At 43.3% G+C, this 12,528-nt stretch overlaps 1 protein-coding gene across 5 annotated transcripts in view; it reads right to left on the reverse strand.

The window, feature by feature from the left end:
- Positions 1 to 12,528, reverse strand: part of arid4a (AT-rich interactive domain 4A) — a 92,821-nt gene that overhangs the window by 72,973 nt on the left and 7,320 nt on the right. For all 5 annotated transcript variants that reach the window (XM_078406623.1, XM_078406619.1, XM_078406620.1 and 2 more), the window contains exons 3-5: positions 6,892 to 7,002; positions 6,696 to 6,761; positions 3,771 to 3,861 (exon numbers count right to left, since the gene is read on the reverse strand). In XM_078406623.1, coding sequence (XP_078262749.1) covers positions 3,771 to 3,861; positions 6,696 to 6,761; positions 6,892 to 7,002 — 268 coding nt within the window. The remainder of the gene's footprint in view (positions 1 to 3,770; positions 3,862 to 6,695; positions 6,762 to 6,891; positions 7,003 to 12,528) is intronic.

The raw sequence follows: 12,528 nt of genomic DNA on the forward strand, positions 1-12,528 counted from the left end.
TCTTCACTGCCTGCTGTACCTGCATGCTTCCTTTCAGTGACTGATGCACTAGGACACCCAGATCTCGTTGTACGTCCCCTTTTCCTAACTTGACACCATTCAGATAATAATCTGCCTTCCTATTCGTACCACCAAAGTGGATAACCTCACACTTATCCACATTAAACTGCATCTGCCATGCATCCCCCACTCACACAACCTGTCCAAGTCACCCTGCAACCTCATAGCATCTTCCTCACAGTTCACACTGCCACCCAGCTTTGTATCAACTGCAAATTTACTAATGGTACTTTTAATCCTTTCATCCAAGTCATTGATGTATATTGTAAATAGCTGCGGTCCCAGCACCGAGCCTTACGATACCCCACTAGCCACTGCCTGCCATTCTGAAAGGAACCCATTTATCCCCACTCTTTGCTTTCTCTCTCTCAACCAATTTTCTATCCATGTCAGTACCCTACCTCCAATACCATGTGCTCTAATTTTGCCCACCAATCTCCAATGTGGGACCTTGTCGAAGGCTTTCTGAAAGTCGAGGTACACCACATCCACCGGCTCTCCCCTGTCAATTTTCCTAGTTACATCCTCAAAAAATTCCAGTAATTAGTCGAGCAAGATTTCCCCTTCGTAATTCCATGCTGACTCGGAACGATCCTGTTACTGCTATCCAAATGCTCCGCAATTTCGTCTTTTATAATTGACTCCAGCATCTTCCCCACCACTGATGTCAGACTAACTGGTCTATAATTTCCCATTTTCTCTCTCCCTCCTTTCTTAAAAAGTGAGATAACATTAGCTACCCTCCAATCCACAGGAGCTGACCCTGAATCTATACAACATTGGAAAATGATCACCAATGCGTCCACAATTTCTAGAGCCAACTCCTTAAGTACTCTGGGATGCAGACCATCAGGCCCTGGGGATTTATCAGCCTTCAGTCCCATCAGTCTACCCAAAACTCTTTCCTGCCTAATGTGGATTTCCTCCAGTTCCTCCGTCACCCTAGGATCTCTGGGAGATTGTTTGTATCCTCCTTAGTGAAGACAGATCCAAAGTACCGGTTCAACTCGTCTGCCATTTCCTTGTTCCCCATAATAAATTCCCCTGCTTCTGTCTTCAAGGGACCCACATTTGCCTTGACTATTTTTTTCCTCTTCACATATCTAAAAAAGCTTTTACTATCCTCCTTTATATTATTGGCTAGTTTACCCTCGTACCTCATCTTTTCTCCCCGTATTGCCTTTTTAGTTATCTTCTGTTGCTCTTTAAAAGAGTCCCAATCCTCTGGCTTCCCACTCTTCTTTGCTATGTTATACTTCTTCTCTATTACTTTTATGCTGTCCTTGACTTCCCTTGTCAGCCACGGGAGCCTCTTACTCCCCTTAGAATCTTTCCTCCTCTTTGGGATAAATTGATCCTGCAACTTCTGCATTATTCCCAGGAATACCTGCCATTGCTGTTCCACCGTCTTCGCTGCTAGGGCCTCTTTCCAGTCAATTTTGGCCAGCTCCTGCCTCATGCTTCTGTAATCCCCTTTGCTATACTGTAATACTGACACTTCCGATTTTCCCTTCTCCCTCTCAATTTATAGAGTAAAACTTATCATATTGTGGTCACTGCCTTCTAATGGCTCTTTTACCTCGAGTCCCCTTATCAGATCAGGTTCATTACACAACACTAAATCCAGAATTGCCTTCTCCCTGGTAGGCTCCAGTACCAAGCTGTTCTAAGAATCCATCTCAGAGGCACTCCAGAAAACTCTCTCTCCAAGGGGTCCATTTCCCAGTCTACCTGCATGTTGAAATATCCCATAACCACCGTAGCATTACATTTGCGACATGCCAATTTTAGCTCCTGATTCAACTTGCACCTTATGTCAAGGCTACTGTTTGGGGGGCTGTAGATGACTCCCATTAGGGTTATTTTACCCTTACAATTCCTCATTTCGATCCATACTGATTCTACATCTCCTGATTCTATGTCACCCCTTGCAAGGGAGTGAATATCATTCCTTACCAACAGAGCGACCCCGCCCCCTCTCCCCACCTGCCTGTCTTTTCTATACGTTGTGTACCCCTGAATATTCAGTTCCCAGCCCTGGTTCTCTTGTAGCCATGTCTCAGTGATTCTCACAACATCATACTTGCCAATGTCTAACTGAGCCTCAAGCTCATCCACTTTATTTTGCTGGAGTCCGCTGGAGTTTTAGCCAGGCCTGTCCGCCGTCCCGAGAAATGGGGAAAAAGCCACACGGTTGTGGACTGTGCGGTTGGACTAGCAGGTCTTGCACCTGAAGGGCCACTCGCCGCTGTGGAAGCGCTGATGGATCAGCAGTTACAAGGCACTGCAGTAATCCCTGCCGCACACTTTGTACATGAAAGGCCGCTTTGTCCGGTGCATCCCCAGGTAAGACGGGTTGCAGAACGCTTTGCCGCAAACTTCGCAGCTGAACGGCTGCTCCCACCCGTGGCTGCGCTGGCAGTGGGCTCTCAACTGCAACGGGCTGCCGAAAGCTCAGCAGTGAGACCTCGTAGGCAAACGGGGTCTCGCCGCTGTGCAAGAGCCAGGTAACCGGCGCTGCGGAAATCCTTCAGGCATCGGAGTGGAATGGGAGCCGCCCACTCCGGGCCGCGCACATGTGCCGCGACAGCCCCGAGCGTGCTGCGAATACCCAGCCCCCGATGGATGCGACGGTGTTGCGCGAATTGCAGCCACACGGGGAAGAACTCGCCGCAGAGCCTGCAGCGGAATTCTTGCTCGCAAGCGCTTAGTGTTGGAGCAGTGCCAAGGCTGCATGCCTTGTATTGGAAGGGCCGGTCGCGAGTGTGCCTGTGTCGGTGCCTCGACAAATTTGAGGAGTGCCCGAAGCCCTTTCCGCACACCTCGCATCTGAACAACAGCTCGACCGTATGCATGCGCAGGTGGCCCAACAGCTGGGCAATGGACCAACCGCACAGCCCGGCTTTTCCCCCAGTGCCCGGGACGGCGGACAGGTCAGGCTAAAACTCCAGCGGACTCCCTCTTCCCCACCGCGACTCCTGGAAAACAAGGGCAACAATCACACTCCTTCCTCATCATCTTTTTTCCTATTTGGACACAAGATATAAAAGCTTGCAATCACTTATCACCAGATTCAAGATCCGTTTCTTTCACGCTGTTATCAGCCGGCGAGAAAGTTTAGCTCTTGGGACCCATGACCTGCCCGGTCAAAATACCGAACTCGCTTATTCAACTCTCAGGTTTCCATTTGGGGCAGTATGAAAGGCAACTATTCTCGGTATGTCATTAAACTAAAAATATATAAATATAAACACAATGGGAAGAACACAGTCAAAGCTGGATATGGGGAGCAGAGACCATTGACTAGCTTTAATAGTCTGATGAGGTTAGAGAAGAATGTTACAGGTTTCAACTTCCAAGCTCTCCTAATCACACCGGGTGTCAAGCTGATCATAACTTCTCCGGGAGATTACGGGAATTCAGATACAGTGGGCATTGGACATAGTGGCCTAAACGTTGTACTTGAGTTTGAACTGATTGTATCTATGTATGGTATTTCTGATCTATTCAGATAGCACGCAAAACATACCTTTTCACTATGTCTCAGTACATGTGACAACTGGATAATGAACTCTGAGCAGGAATCAGTGAAAAGGTTTTCATAAAATAAATTGGATAGTACAAAGCATAATACTTGCACTGCAATACCAAAACATAATTCACTCACCAATAATAATAACCCACAGAAGAATAATTCAAAATGCACTCACCTACTGTATACCAGCTTGCATCTGTGAGTTTATTGATGGCAGCCTCTTGGTATGAACCATCAAATCCTTTCACCTCAACTGATGCTCCAATCTGAAGCATAATATGAAGACTTTGAATCAGAAAGGATCCTCCATAAATCTTACACTAAAACGAATCAGATGCACAATAAAGCACACAGCATCTGAAGAACATCCGAAAGTAAATTACAAGAAACAAAATAAATTACCACCAACAAGAATTGCATTTAATATTAAATATGAATCACTACAAATTGTATCAATTATCGTGCAAACTTGTGTTTGTGGACCCAAATAAATTACTGGTTTAAATGAAATCAGTGTCACATCAAGTGTGGTATTATCATGTAAGGTTATCTCAAGTACTTCTATCACATGGATAATGCAGTGAATTACGCCGATGACGCAGCAGGATACAGAGGCACCACCTGTCATCACCATCGACGACTACGAACTTGATGCCGTCCATCAGTTCACGTACCTCGGCTCCACCATCACAGACAACCTCTCCTTGGACACAGATTGACAAGAGGATCAGGAAGGCAGCTACAACTATCGCTCGCCTCACACCTCGAGTGTAGACCAACCCAAAGCTGACAGTGAAGACAAAGATAGCAGTCTACAATGCCTGTGTCAACAGCATGATGCTGTACGGCCGTGAGACATGGACGACATCTGCCAGACTGGAGGGAAGATTCAACACCTTCCACCTTAGAAGCATCTGCCGTATCCTGGTATATCCTGGTAAGACAGAGTGTCCAACGCCGAGATTCTGTCTCGCGCTGGCCTTCCAAGTATGTCCACTCTACTCAGGCAGCGCAGGCTGCGGTGCCTGGGGCATGTCCACCGCATGGAGGATGGCCGTATTCCAAAAGACATCCTCTATGGAGAGCTAACATCTGGGAGGAGAACCATTGGCCGCCCCCAGCTACGTTACAAGGATGTCTGCAAGAGAGATTTGAAGGCACTCAACATCGATGTGGAGTCCTGGGAGAGCTTTACAGCTGACCGTACGAGGTGGAGAAGTACTCTGAACCAACATCTCAAAACGGGGGAAGAGAAACTGATGAACGCAGCAGCAGACCAGCGGGCACACAGAAAAGAGCGCAGCAACTTCAGACCAGAGACCACACACAAATGTGACCTTTGCGACAGAGAATGTCACTCCCGCATTGGTCTCTTCAGCCACAAGCGACGCTGCTCTAGCTGTGGTGTGGAACAAGCAACCAACTAGGATGCACCCATGGTCAGCCATGACCGAAGGGGGCCTAAGAATGTTTCAAAGCCAAAAGCCTCAGAACCCAATCACTTCATATTCCCAAACCAAAGGAGAATGCAATACTAAAAACATTTTCCTACGGAGGTGTGCACATTTAATTTGAAAAGGTTCTTCAAGCATGTTTACTCCAACATTTGGATCAGCAATAACATTATAATGGCTTGAGAACAGGTTTTCCTTTGTTATTACCAGCTCAGAGAAAAGATTATAAGTTCAGATCGATCAATTATCTCAGTCAATAGACAATAGGTGTAGGAGTAGGCCATTCGGCCCTTCGAGCCAGCACCGCCATTCAATGTGATCATGGCTGATCATTCACAATCAGTACCCCGTTCCTGCCTTCTCCCCACACCCCCCGACTCCGTTATCTTTAAGAGCTCTATCTAGCTCTCTCTTGAAATTATCCAGAGAATTGGCCTCCACTGCCTTCTGAGGCAGAGAATTCCACAGATTTACAACTCTCTGACTGAAAAAGTTTTTCCTCGTCTCCGTTCTAAATAGCCTACCCCTTATTCTTAAATTTACTATCAAATACACATGGAGTAGACGATTGTGATACGTTGTAATAAGGTTTACTGGAGTTGCATCCTGAGCTACTCTAACACCAGTGATATGCAATCTTATGCGGACTGTCAGTGACCATCACAATCAAGTTCACTCAGGCATCACAGGACCCGAATTACCGGAAAGCTCTTTTCCACCGCGATTCTCAGCATGCGCCGATGTTAGACTCCTCATTGAGTACAACAGTACAGTGCCAACTTCCTGTAGTTACCTGCCATTGTGGTGCGGAAACTAATGGGGTGTTGAGCTGCCGGAGCTCCCGATGTCGCCCCCCCCAGGGGGCTAGGGCTGTGAGCTTCCGATATCAACGCGGCCCGTGGCCGAAGGCAAGTCGCAGCCGCTCCCGCTGCGTCACCACAGCCTCCGAAGGCAGCCAGCTCCGCAGATGGCAAGTCCGGTCCGCGGTCTCTGTGAACCAGAGCCCAGGTGGAGGCCGCCAGCTCCAAGTGCTTGGCCGATGATAGACCGCAGCGGGAACGGAGACACCACCCAGAAAAAAGGGCGGGTCTCCATTCCGAAGAGACAATTTTACAGGTCCCCCCCACACATAGTACACAACCACAAAAAACGCATCAAATCTACACACTACAATCAAGACAAAAAACAACAAAAGACACAAAAGACAAACGGACTGCAGGTAATCCGCAGCTGCTAGGGCAGCGCCGCCCTAGGGAGCACATGTGGAGGGAAATGGACTGAAGACGTTTTGGGTTGCAACCTTTCTTCAGACACCTGAAGAGTGGCTCCAACCAAAATTGTCACTTGATCATTTCCCTCCACAAATGTTGCCTGACCTGCTGTGTTTCTCCAGCACTTGTTTTTATTGCACATAATATTTATCCTGGCTTTTTTTGATAAACTGATGTCAAATCAATCGCAGGCGAAAGGAAGCATCTGCGCATTAGGCAATGATTACAGCAACTGCAGCGAGATATAGACACATGCACTTAATGTTGCAGAGTGGAAATAAATATTTTTTTTAATGAGTAGATTCTTGAACAATTGCACATTTTGATTATTGCTTGATTAATTCCAACAGAACGTCAGAAAAAAGTCATACATACTCTTAAAGAACCCTTTACTTGGTCATCCTGGACAACTTGCGTCGAATTGTCATTTTTAAAGAGCACCTAGACAGCACAGCAAAAATAAAAAAATAGTTGACTTTAGAAATTATCCTTCATAAAAAGCTACGATGATAGAAATTCAAACCAAAATTAGTTCCACAATGGAACGGGATTTTGTTAATCAGCCACATACCTTAACCTTTACCAGTCGCTTCACGGTCTTAATCTTTGCCTCGCAGAAGGCACCACGGTACTTGGCACTAACATCTGTCCCCACTGTAAGATAGGCAGGCTCATCAGCTGCCTGCAAGTCACAAAAAAAGTATACTTTATTGAAAATGCTTGGGTATAATTAAGTGTGCAGAAGCCCAAACTCTAGAATCTTGTTTACCACTTACAATTCCAGGAGTCAATATACTTGAGAAAGTGTCCACATTAAACAATCAGATCTCCCGGTGGCTGAGCACTTCAACTCCCCCTCCCATTCCCAGTCTGACCTTTCTGTCATGGGCCTCCTCCAGTGCACAGCGAGTCCCACCGGAAATTGGAGGAACAGCACCTCATATTTCACCTGGGCAGCTTGCAGCCCAGTGGTATGAACATTGACTTCTCCAACTTTAGATAGTTCCTCTGTCCCTCTCTTCCCCTTCCCAGTTGAGCCCCGAGACATTTCAGTCATGTATGAAGCTGAATAGGCCCATATGATATCCAGGATGGCTTTATTCTTTAAATGGTGTAACCGACCTTCATTGAGAAAGTTACATTTAGATTTTTTGTTTTTTATTTCACTACATGTTTGATTTCAATTGGGTAGTATCTTTAAACTAAAAACTAAGCCAAGTGTATTTACGATTAATCTTTTTAATTTACCAACTAAATAAATCATTTGTACAGAGTCCATGCTTAGCTTGTAAATTAAAGAAGCTTTTGTTAGCCACTGAGACATTAATAGCTAACAGAGCAATATTTTAAAATATTTTTTGTTAGTTACCTCCAATGGCCTCTCAATTTCCCTACCCACTAGATGCACCACCTAATCCCTGTATTCCCAGCAGTCCAATGCTGAGGTGGGCAAGCAGGAAGGCCTGTGGATATGGTCTCATGACACAACCGATCCTTTTCCACAGAGCTTCAAAGATACGGGGATTCAAATGTTCGCATGAGGCAATTATAATCATGGGACTTGCAAAAGTGTGCATTCAAACACGCAGTTGAATGATGGTCAGAAAAGAGGGGAGGGGAGGTGACGAGGAACAATCTGCCCCAAAATCTTTTGTTAACAGTGTCTGGAGACAATGGCAATGAAAATTTAGGAAATGATAAACGTGCAAGAACATTTAAAAGGGAAGTCTTGAATCTGTCGAGCTGAAAATGATGATTTAACTTCTGCATCAAATATGCTTTTCTACCAATCCCCATTTAATTTGTCATCCTTGGTACCCAACATAGTTATCCTCTATCTTGAATGGCTGCACCGTAAAGCAATTGCAATTTTCTGGAGCACACAATTCATAACACATATGACATACTTGACAAAGAAATTGGTATTTACCCCAGCCCCAAATGGTCAACCACATGCTAATCTCCAATTCCAAAACCATTTTCCAAATATCTACGGTATATGGTAGCGAGCATACGACTCGTTGCCCGGATTAGTAACTCGAATGCCGAAGGAACAAATATAGACACTGCCATCAAAGGTATTGACCTACCCTAATATCAGCAAAGACGCACACCACCCTGGCCAACCTCGCATCTCACTAATACCAGTGGGAAGGTGGGGAGAGGAGTACGAGAACTGTGACCATCACGTTTAAGAACAGCTCCTTCCCAGCAACCATCAGGGTCTTGAACAGTATGCAACAATAACCACAATTCTACCTCAGTAACAATGATCTATAACAAACTGTGGTGGTTGGACTACGTACTTTGGCTTTGCATTACTAGGATCTTGTTATCTCGTATTGTTGACAGTTAATAATTGTATTATTGCATTAATCTGCCCATAAAGATGCAGCAAGTAAGAATTTAATTTGCTCCATTGGCGATACATATGACAATTAAATACAACTACACAATTCTCCATAGCCTTCTACACATTTTCAGGGAACTTCTGAATGGGGCGTGTTAGGAAGCAACATCATGCATCCAGCCTCTCCCTGATTGGGCAGCAGAGTCGATGAGTTCAACATCCAGACGTATTTCAATCTCACTAGTTTAACATGAAGCCACTGAAAGGAAGCATGCAGGTACAGCAGGCAGTGAAGAAAGCCAATTGAATGTTGGCCTTCATAACAAGAGGAGTTGAGTATAGAAGCAAAGAGGTCCTTCCACAGTTGTACCGGACCCTGGTGAGACCGCACCTGGAGTACTGTGTGCAGTTTTGGTCTCCAAATTTGAGGAAGGATATTCTTGCTATTGAGGGCGTGCAGCGTAGGTTCACTAGGTTAATTCCCGGAATGGCGGGACTGTCGTATGTTAAAAGGCTGGAGCAATTAGGCTTGTATACACTGGAATTTAGAAGGATGAGGGGGGATCTTATTGAAACATATAAGATAATTAGGGGATTGGACACATTAGAGGCAGGAAACATGTTCCCAATGTTGGGGGAGTCCAGAACAAGGGGCCACAGTTTAAGAATAAGGGGTAGGCCATTTAGAACGGAGATGAGGAAGAACTTTTTCAGTCAGAGAGTGGTGAAGGTGTGGAATTCTCTGCCTCAGAAGGCAGTGGAGGCCAGTTCGTTGGATGCTTTCAAGAGAGCTGGATAGAGCTCTTAAGGATAGCGGAGTGAGGGGGTATGGGGAGAAGGCAGGAACGGGGTACTGATTGAGAGTGATCAGCCATGATCGCATTGAATGGCGGTGCTGGCTCGAAGGGCTGAATGGCCTACTCCTGCACCTATTGTCTAAGCAAATGTAAAATAACAGCAGCAATTTGCTGCCGGCGCAAGTTTGGGCTCCGATTTAGAATGCACTAAGCTGTGGAGACAATGAAAAATCTCAGCAAGGCAACTCCTTTGTTGCACCAGCAAGTTTGTAGCTTCCAGAGCAACGATGCAAGAAGAGGAGGTAACATGCTTTAACTGCAGCAGTTCAGTAAACAAAATGATATATGTCCATTATTCTTCAACTTGCATTTTAATGCCATTTCACAGCTCTATTCACACTTGATGTGCTTCTATTAAAAATTAACAGGCAAATCGCAATAACCTCTGTCTTTAATTAATCTTAAAAGATTGAATGTCGAATGTATACACCCGATGTACAAGCTATCGGAATGGACGGACAAGGACGGCAAGGTGGCAATCATTAGGGTAGGTAGCATGTAGTTTTGATCAGTCACTTGCAAGATTACATCAAAAGTAGGGAAATGCAACTAATTTCTCATGAATTGTGATTAGCGATGAGGAGTCCAAACCACAACCAAGCTCAAGAAATAAGTGCTCTTATCAAAGTAGTCAAACTCATTAAAGGATGTCTGATTACTGCATTTCCAAATTACAACTGGCTTTAAGAGACCAGATGGCAACAGACTGTTTCCATTGTCAGTAAGTTAATTAGGCCAAATATTCAGTGGATTACAAAAATATTCAAATGAGAGATGAAAAAAAACTTAATTGAGTCTGAAAAAGGACGATGAACACTTAATAAAAATCCAACTCTGTGATTCTTAGTTTTATTTGGAGAGGTTGGAATTCAGAAAGTCACCAGAAATCAATATGAAAGCAAATTTGCAGATTCTTAAAACTATTCAATTGTGCTTTAAAAAAAAGTGGATATCAACAGATGTGAGCAACAAAGTGCAAGAAAAATGGGCACATGGAAGAAAGCTCCTATGCAACCTTGAATGGTTAAAATGGTCTACTCTGCAATAACGTCATAATTCCATAAGAGAATGGAAATAAGCACGAGACCAAAATAGAGATAATAGCTGAGGAAAAAAAAAAGAAAATCGCTGCATGTCTTTTAGGGAACCGTTAAACCATGATCCATAATGCCACCCGGAATAAATGTAATATTAAGCCAATATACCATATTGCTCTCACACTAACTTTTCCAAAAGGTTATATTGCGCATGTCTGGTAATCAATGCGAAACAAACTGACCTGAATAGAGTAAGGCAATCTTAAATGAAGTGATACTGAAAGAGTAATGCTACTCTCTTGCTAAACTTGGTAGAAGCACTCATACCTCTAAAACCAGGGGGTGAACAGCAAGTCATCATTCCAAAGTCTACATACACTGGAATTACAAATCAGCCCTCCCAGATAGGCATAGTACAAAACCAACATCAATACAACAAAATAAACAGTCACTTACTTCAGTGCTTTTATGGTACTCTGGTTGACTGCTGAGTTTTATATATCAACTTGGTAACCATTGATCAAGATAGTCAACATTACAAACACTGGTTTCATGGGGAACATCATATTTAACTAGTTTTCCTAAATTATTAAGCCAGTGGATATTTGTAATGCAGTAGCTGTAACATGCAACTTTTTAAAAGCTGTTAATAAAACTGAAGATTCAAGGTTCTTATTTGGAGCCCACGGACCAACAATAAACTAGAAAGCAAGCACCTCCTAAGCATAAAAATAGAGACTTTACATTATGTAGATGGGATCAAATTGATGTTCAAATGTTATTAAAATCTATATTAATTCTAATGGCATACGAATTGGAATACAATTTTAAAATGTAACTTAAACAGATTTCAACAATGATCAGAAAAGCTATTACATTTTGGCAGGAAAAATAAGGAGGGTTCAAAGAGTTCTGTAAATAAATGTAAGGAAAGGATAAAACATCCATTGAACTAGACATTAATTCAAGCAAGACCAGCATAGCAACTTAGGTTCTCTTCCAAAGTCAAAATTGGGAAGTACAGGGGTCATGTTAAGCTGAATGAATCCTGCAATTAAATCAGAGTGGAGAGCATAGCGCACACAGACACGTATCCGAGGTAGTAAAGCAGATGCAACAAACAAAAAAATCTTTGAGAACTGAGGATACATTCAGTCTAAAAGGTTATGTAGATTAACTTTAGACAAAGAAAAAAAGCTATGTCCTTAAGAAAATATATGGATTCTATAGTATCCTAAAGTGCTTCAGAGGTATGCTATCAAAAATAAAATATGAAAGAAAGTGAAATGGAAAATGAAAACATGAACCAAAACCAGAAGCAGATTTTGTGAAGCATCAAAGTGGACAATGATTTACAAGGATAAAACAACTAAAAAGCAAGGGATGTTGAAGAGAAATTAAAAAGGAAAGTGCAAAAACAGAAATACTGTAGAGCACAAGGAACTTACAGATTAAGAAACATTAAGAAAATATTTCCTCTTGAAATACATCACTTTTCAAAATTTCCTCATTCTGTCTCCTTATGAACATGCGTATAAAAGGCAGCAGACTAGCCAGTCAAATTGTCCATTTTGGTGCTGTGCTGATCTAACTTTAATCAGTGGTAACATCCACTCTGTTCCCATACTTAAATGCAAATATAAGAAACACTTCACGATAAGAATGTTTGATGTAACCCACAACCAATTCGGGGAAATATTTGGAAGAATCACCTTTATCAATCGTAGGGAATCCTCAAGATACTATTTGCCATTCAAATGCATTATGTATCTTATGATCTACTTACTACTTCAACCACGTATCAAATGCAGGTATGATGGATAGATAAAGCATGGACGATGGAAAGACAATTAAGGAACCAAATCTGGGTGACTAAAGGCAAGGCAAGCAACATTAAAAACTGAAGTAGAAGGTCTGCAAGGAAAGCAGATGGCAATAAGAGTTTGAACTTTTCATCAGTAAAG

Source organism: Rhinoraja longicauda, chromosome 10 (genome assembly GCF_053455715.1).
Source record: "Rhinoraja longicauda isolate Sanriku21f chromosome 10, sRhiLon1.1, whole genome shotgun sequence".
Taxonomy (NCBI): domain Eukaryota; kingdom Metazoa; phylum Chordata; class Chondrichthyes; order Rajiformes; family Arhynchobatidae; genus Rhinoraja; species Rhinoraja longicauda.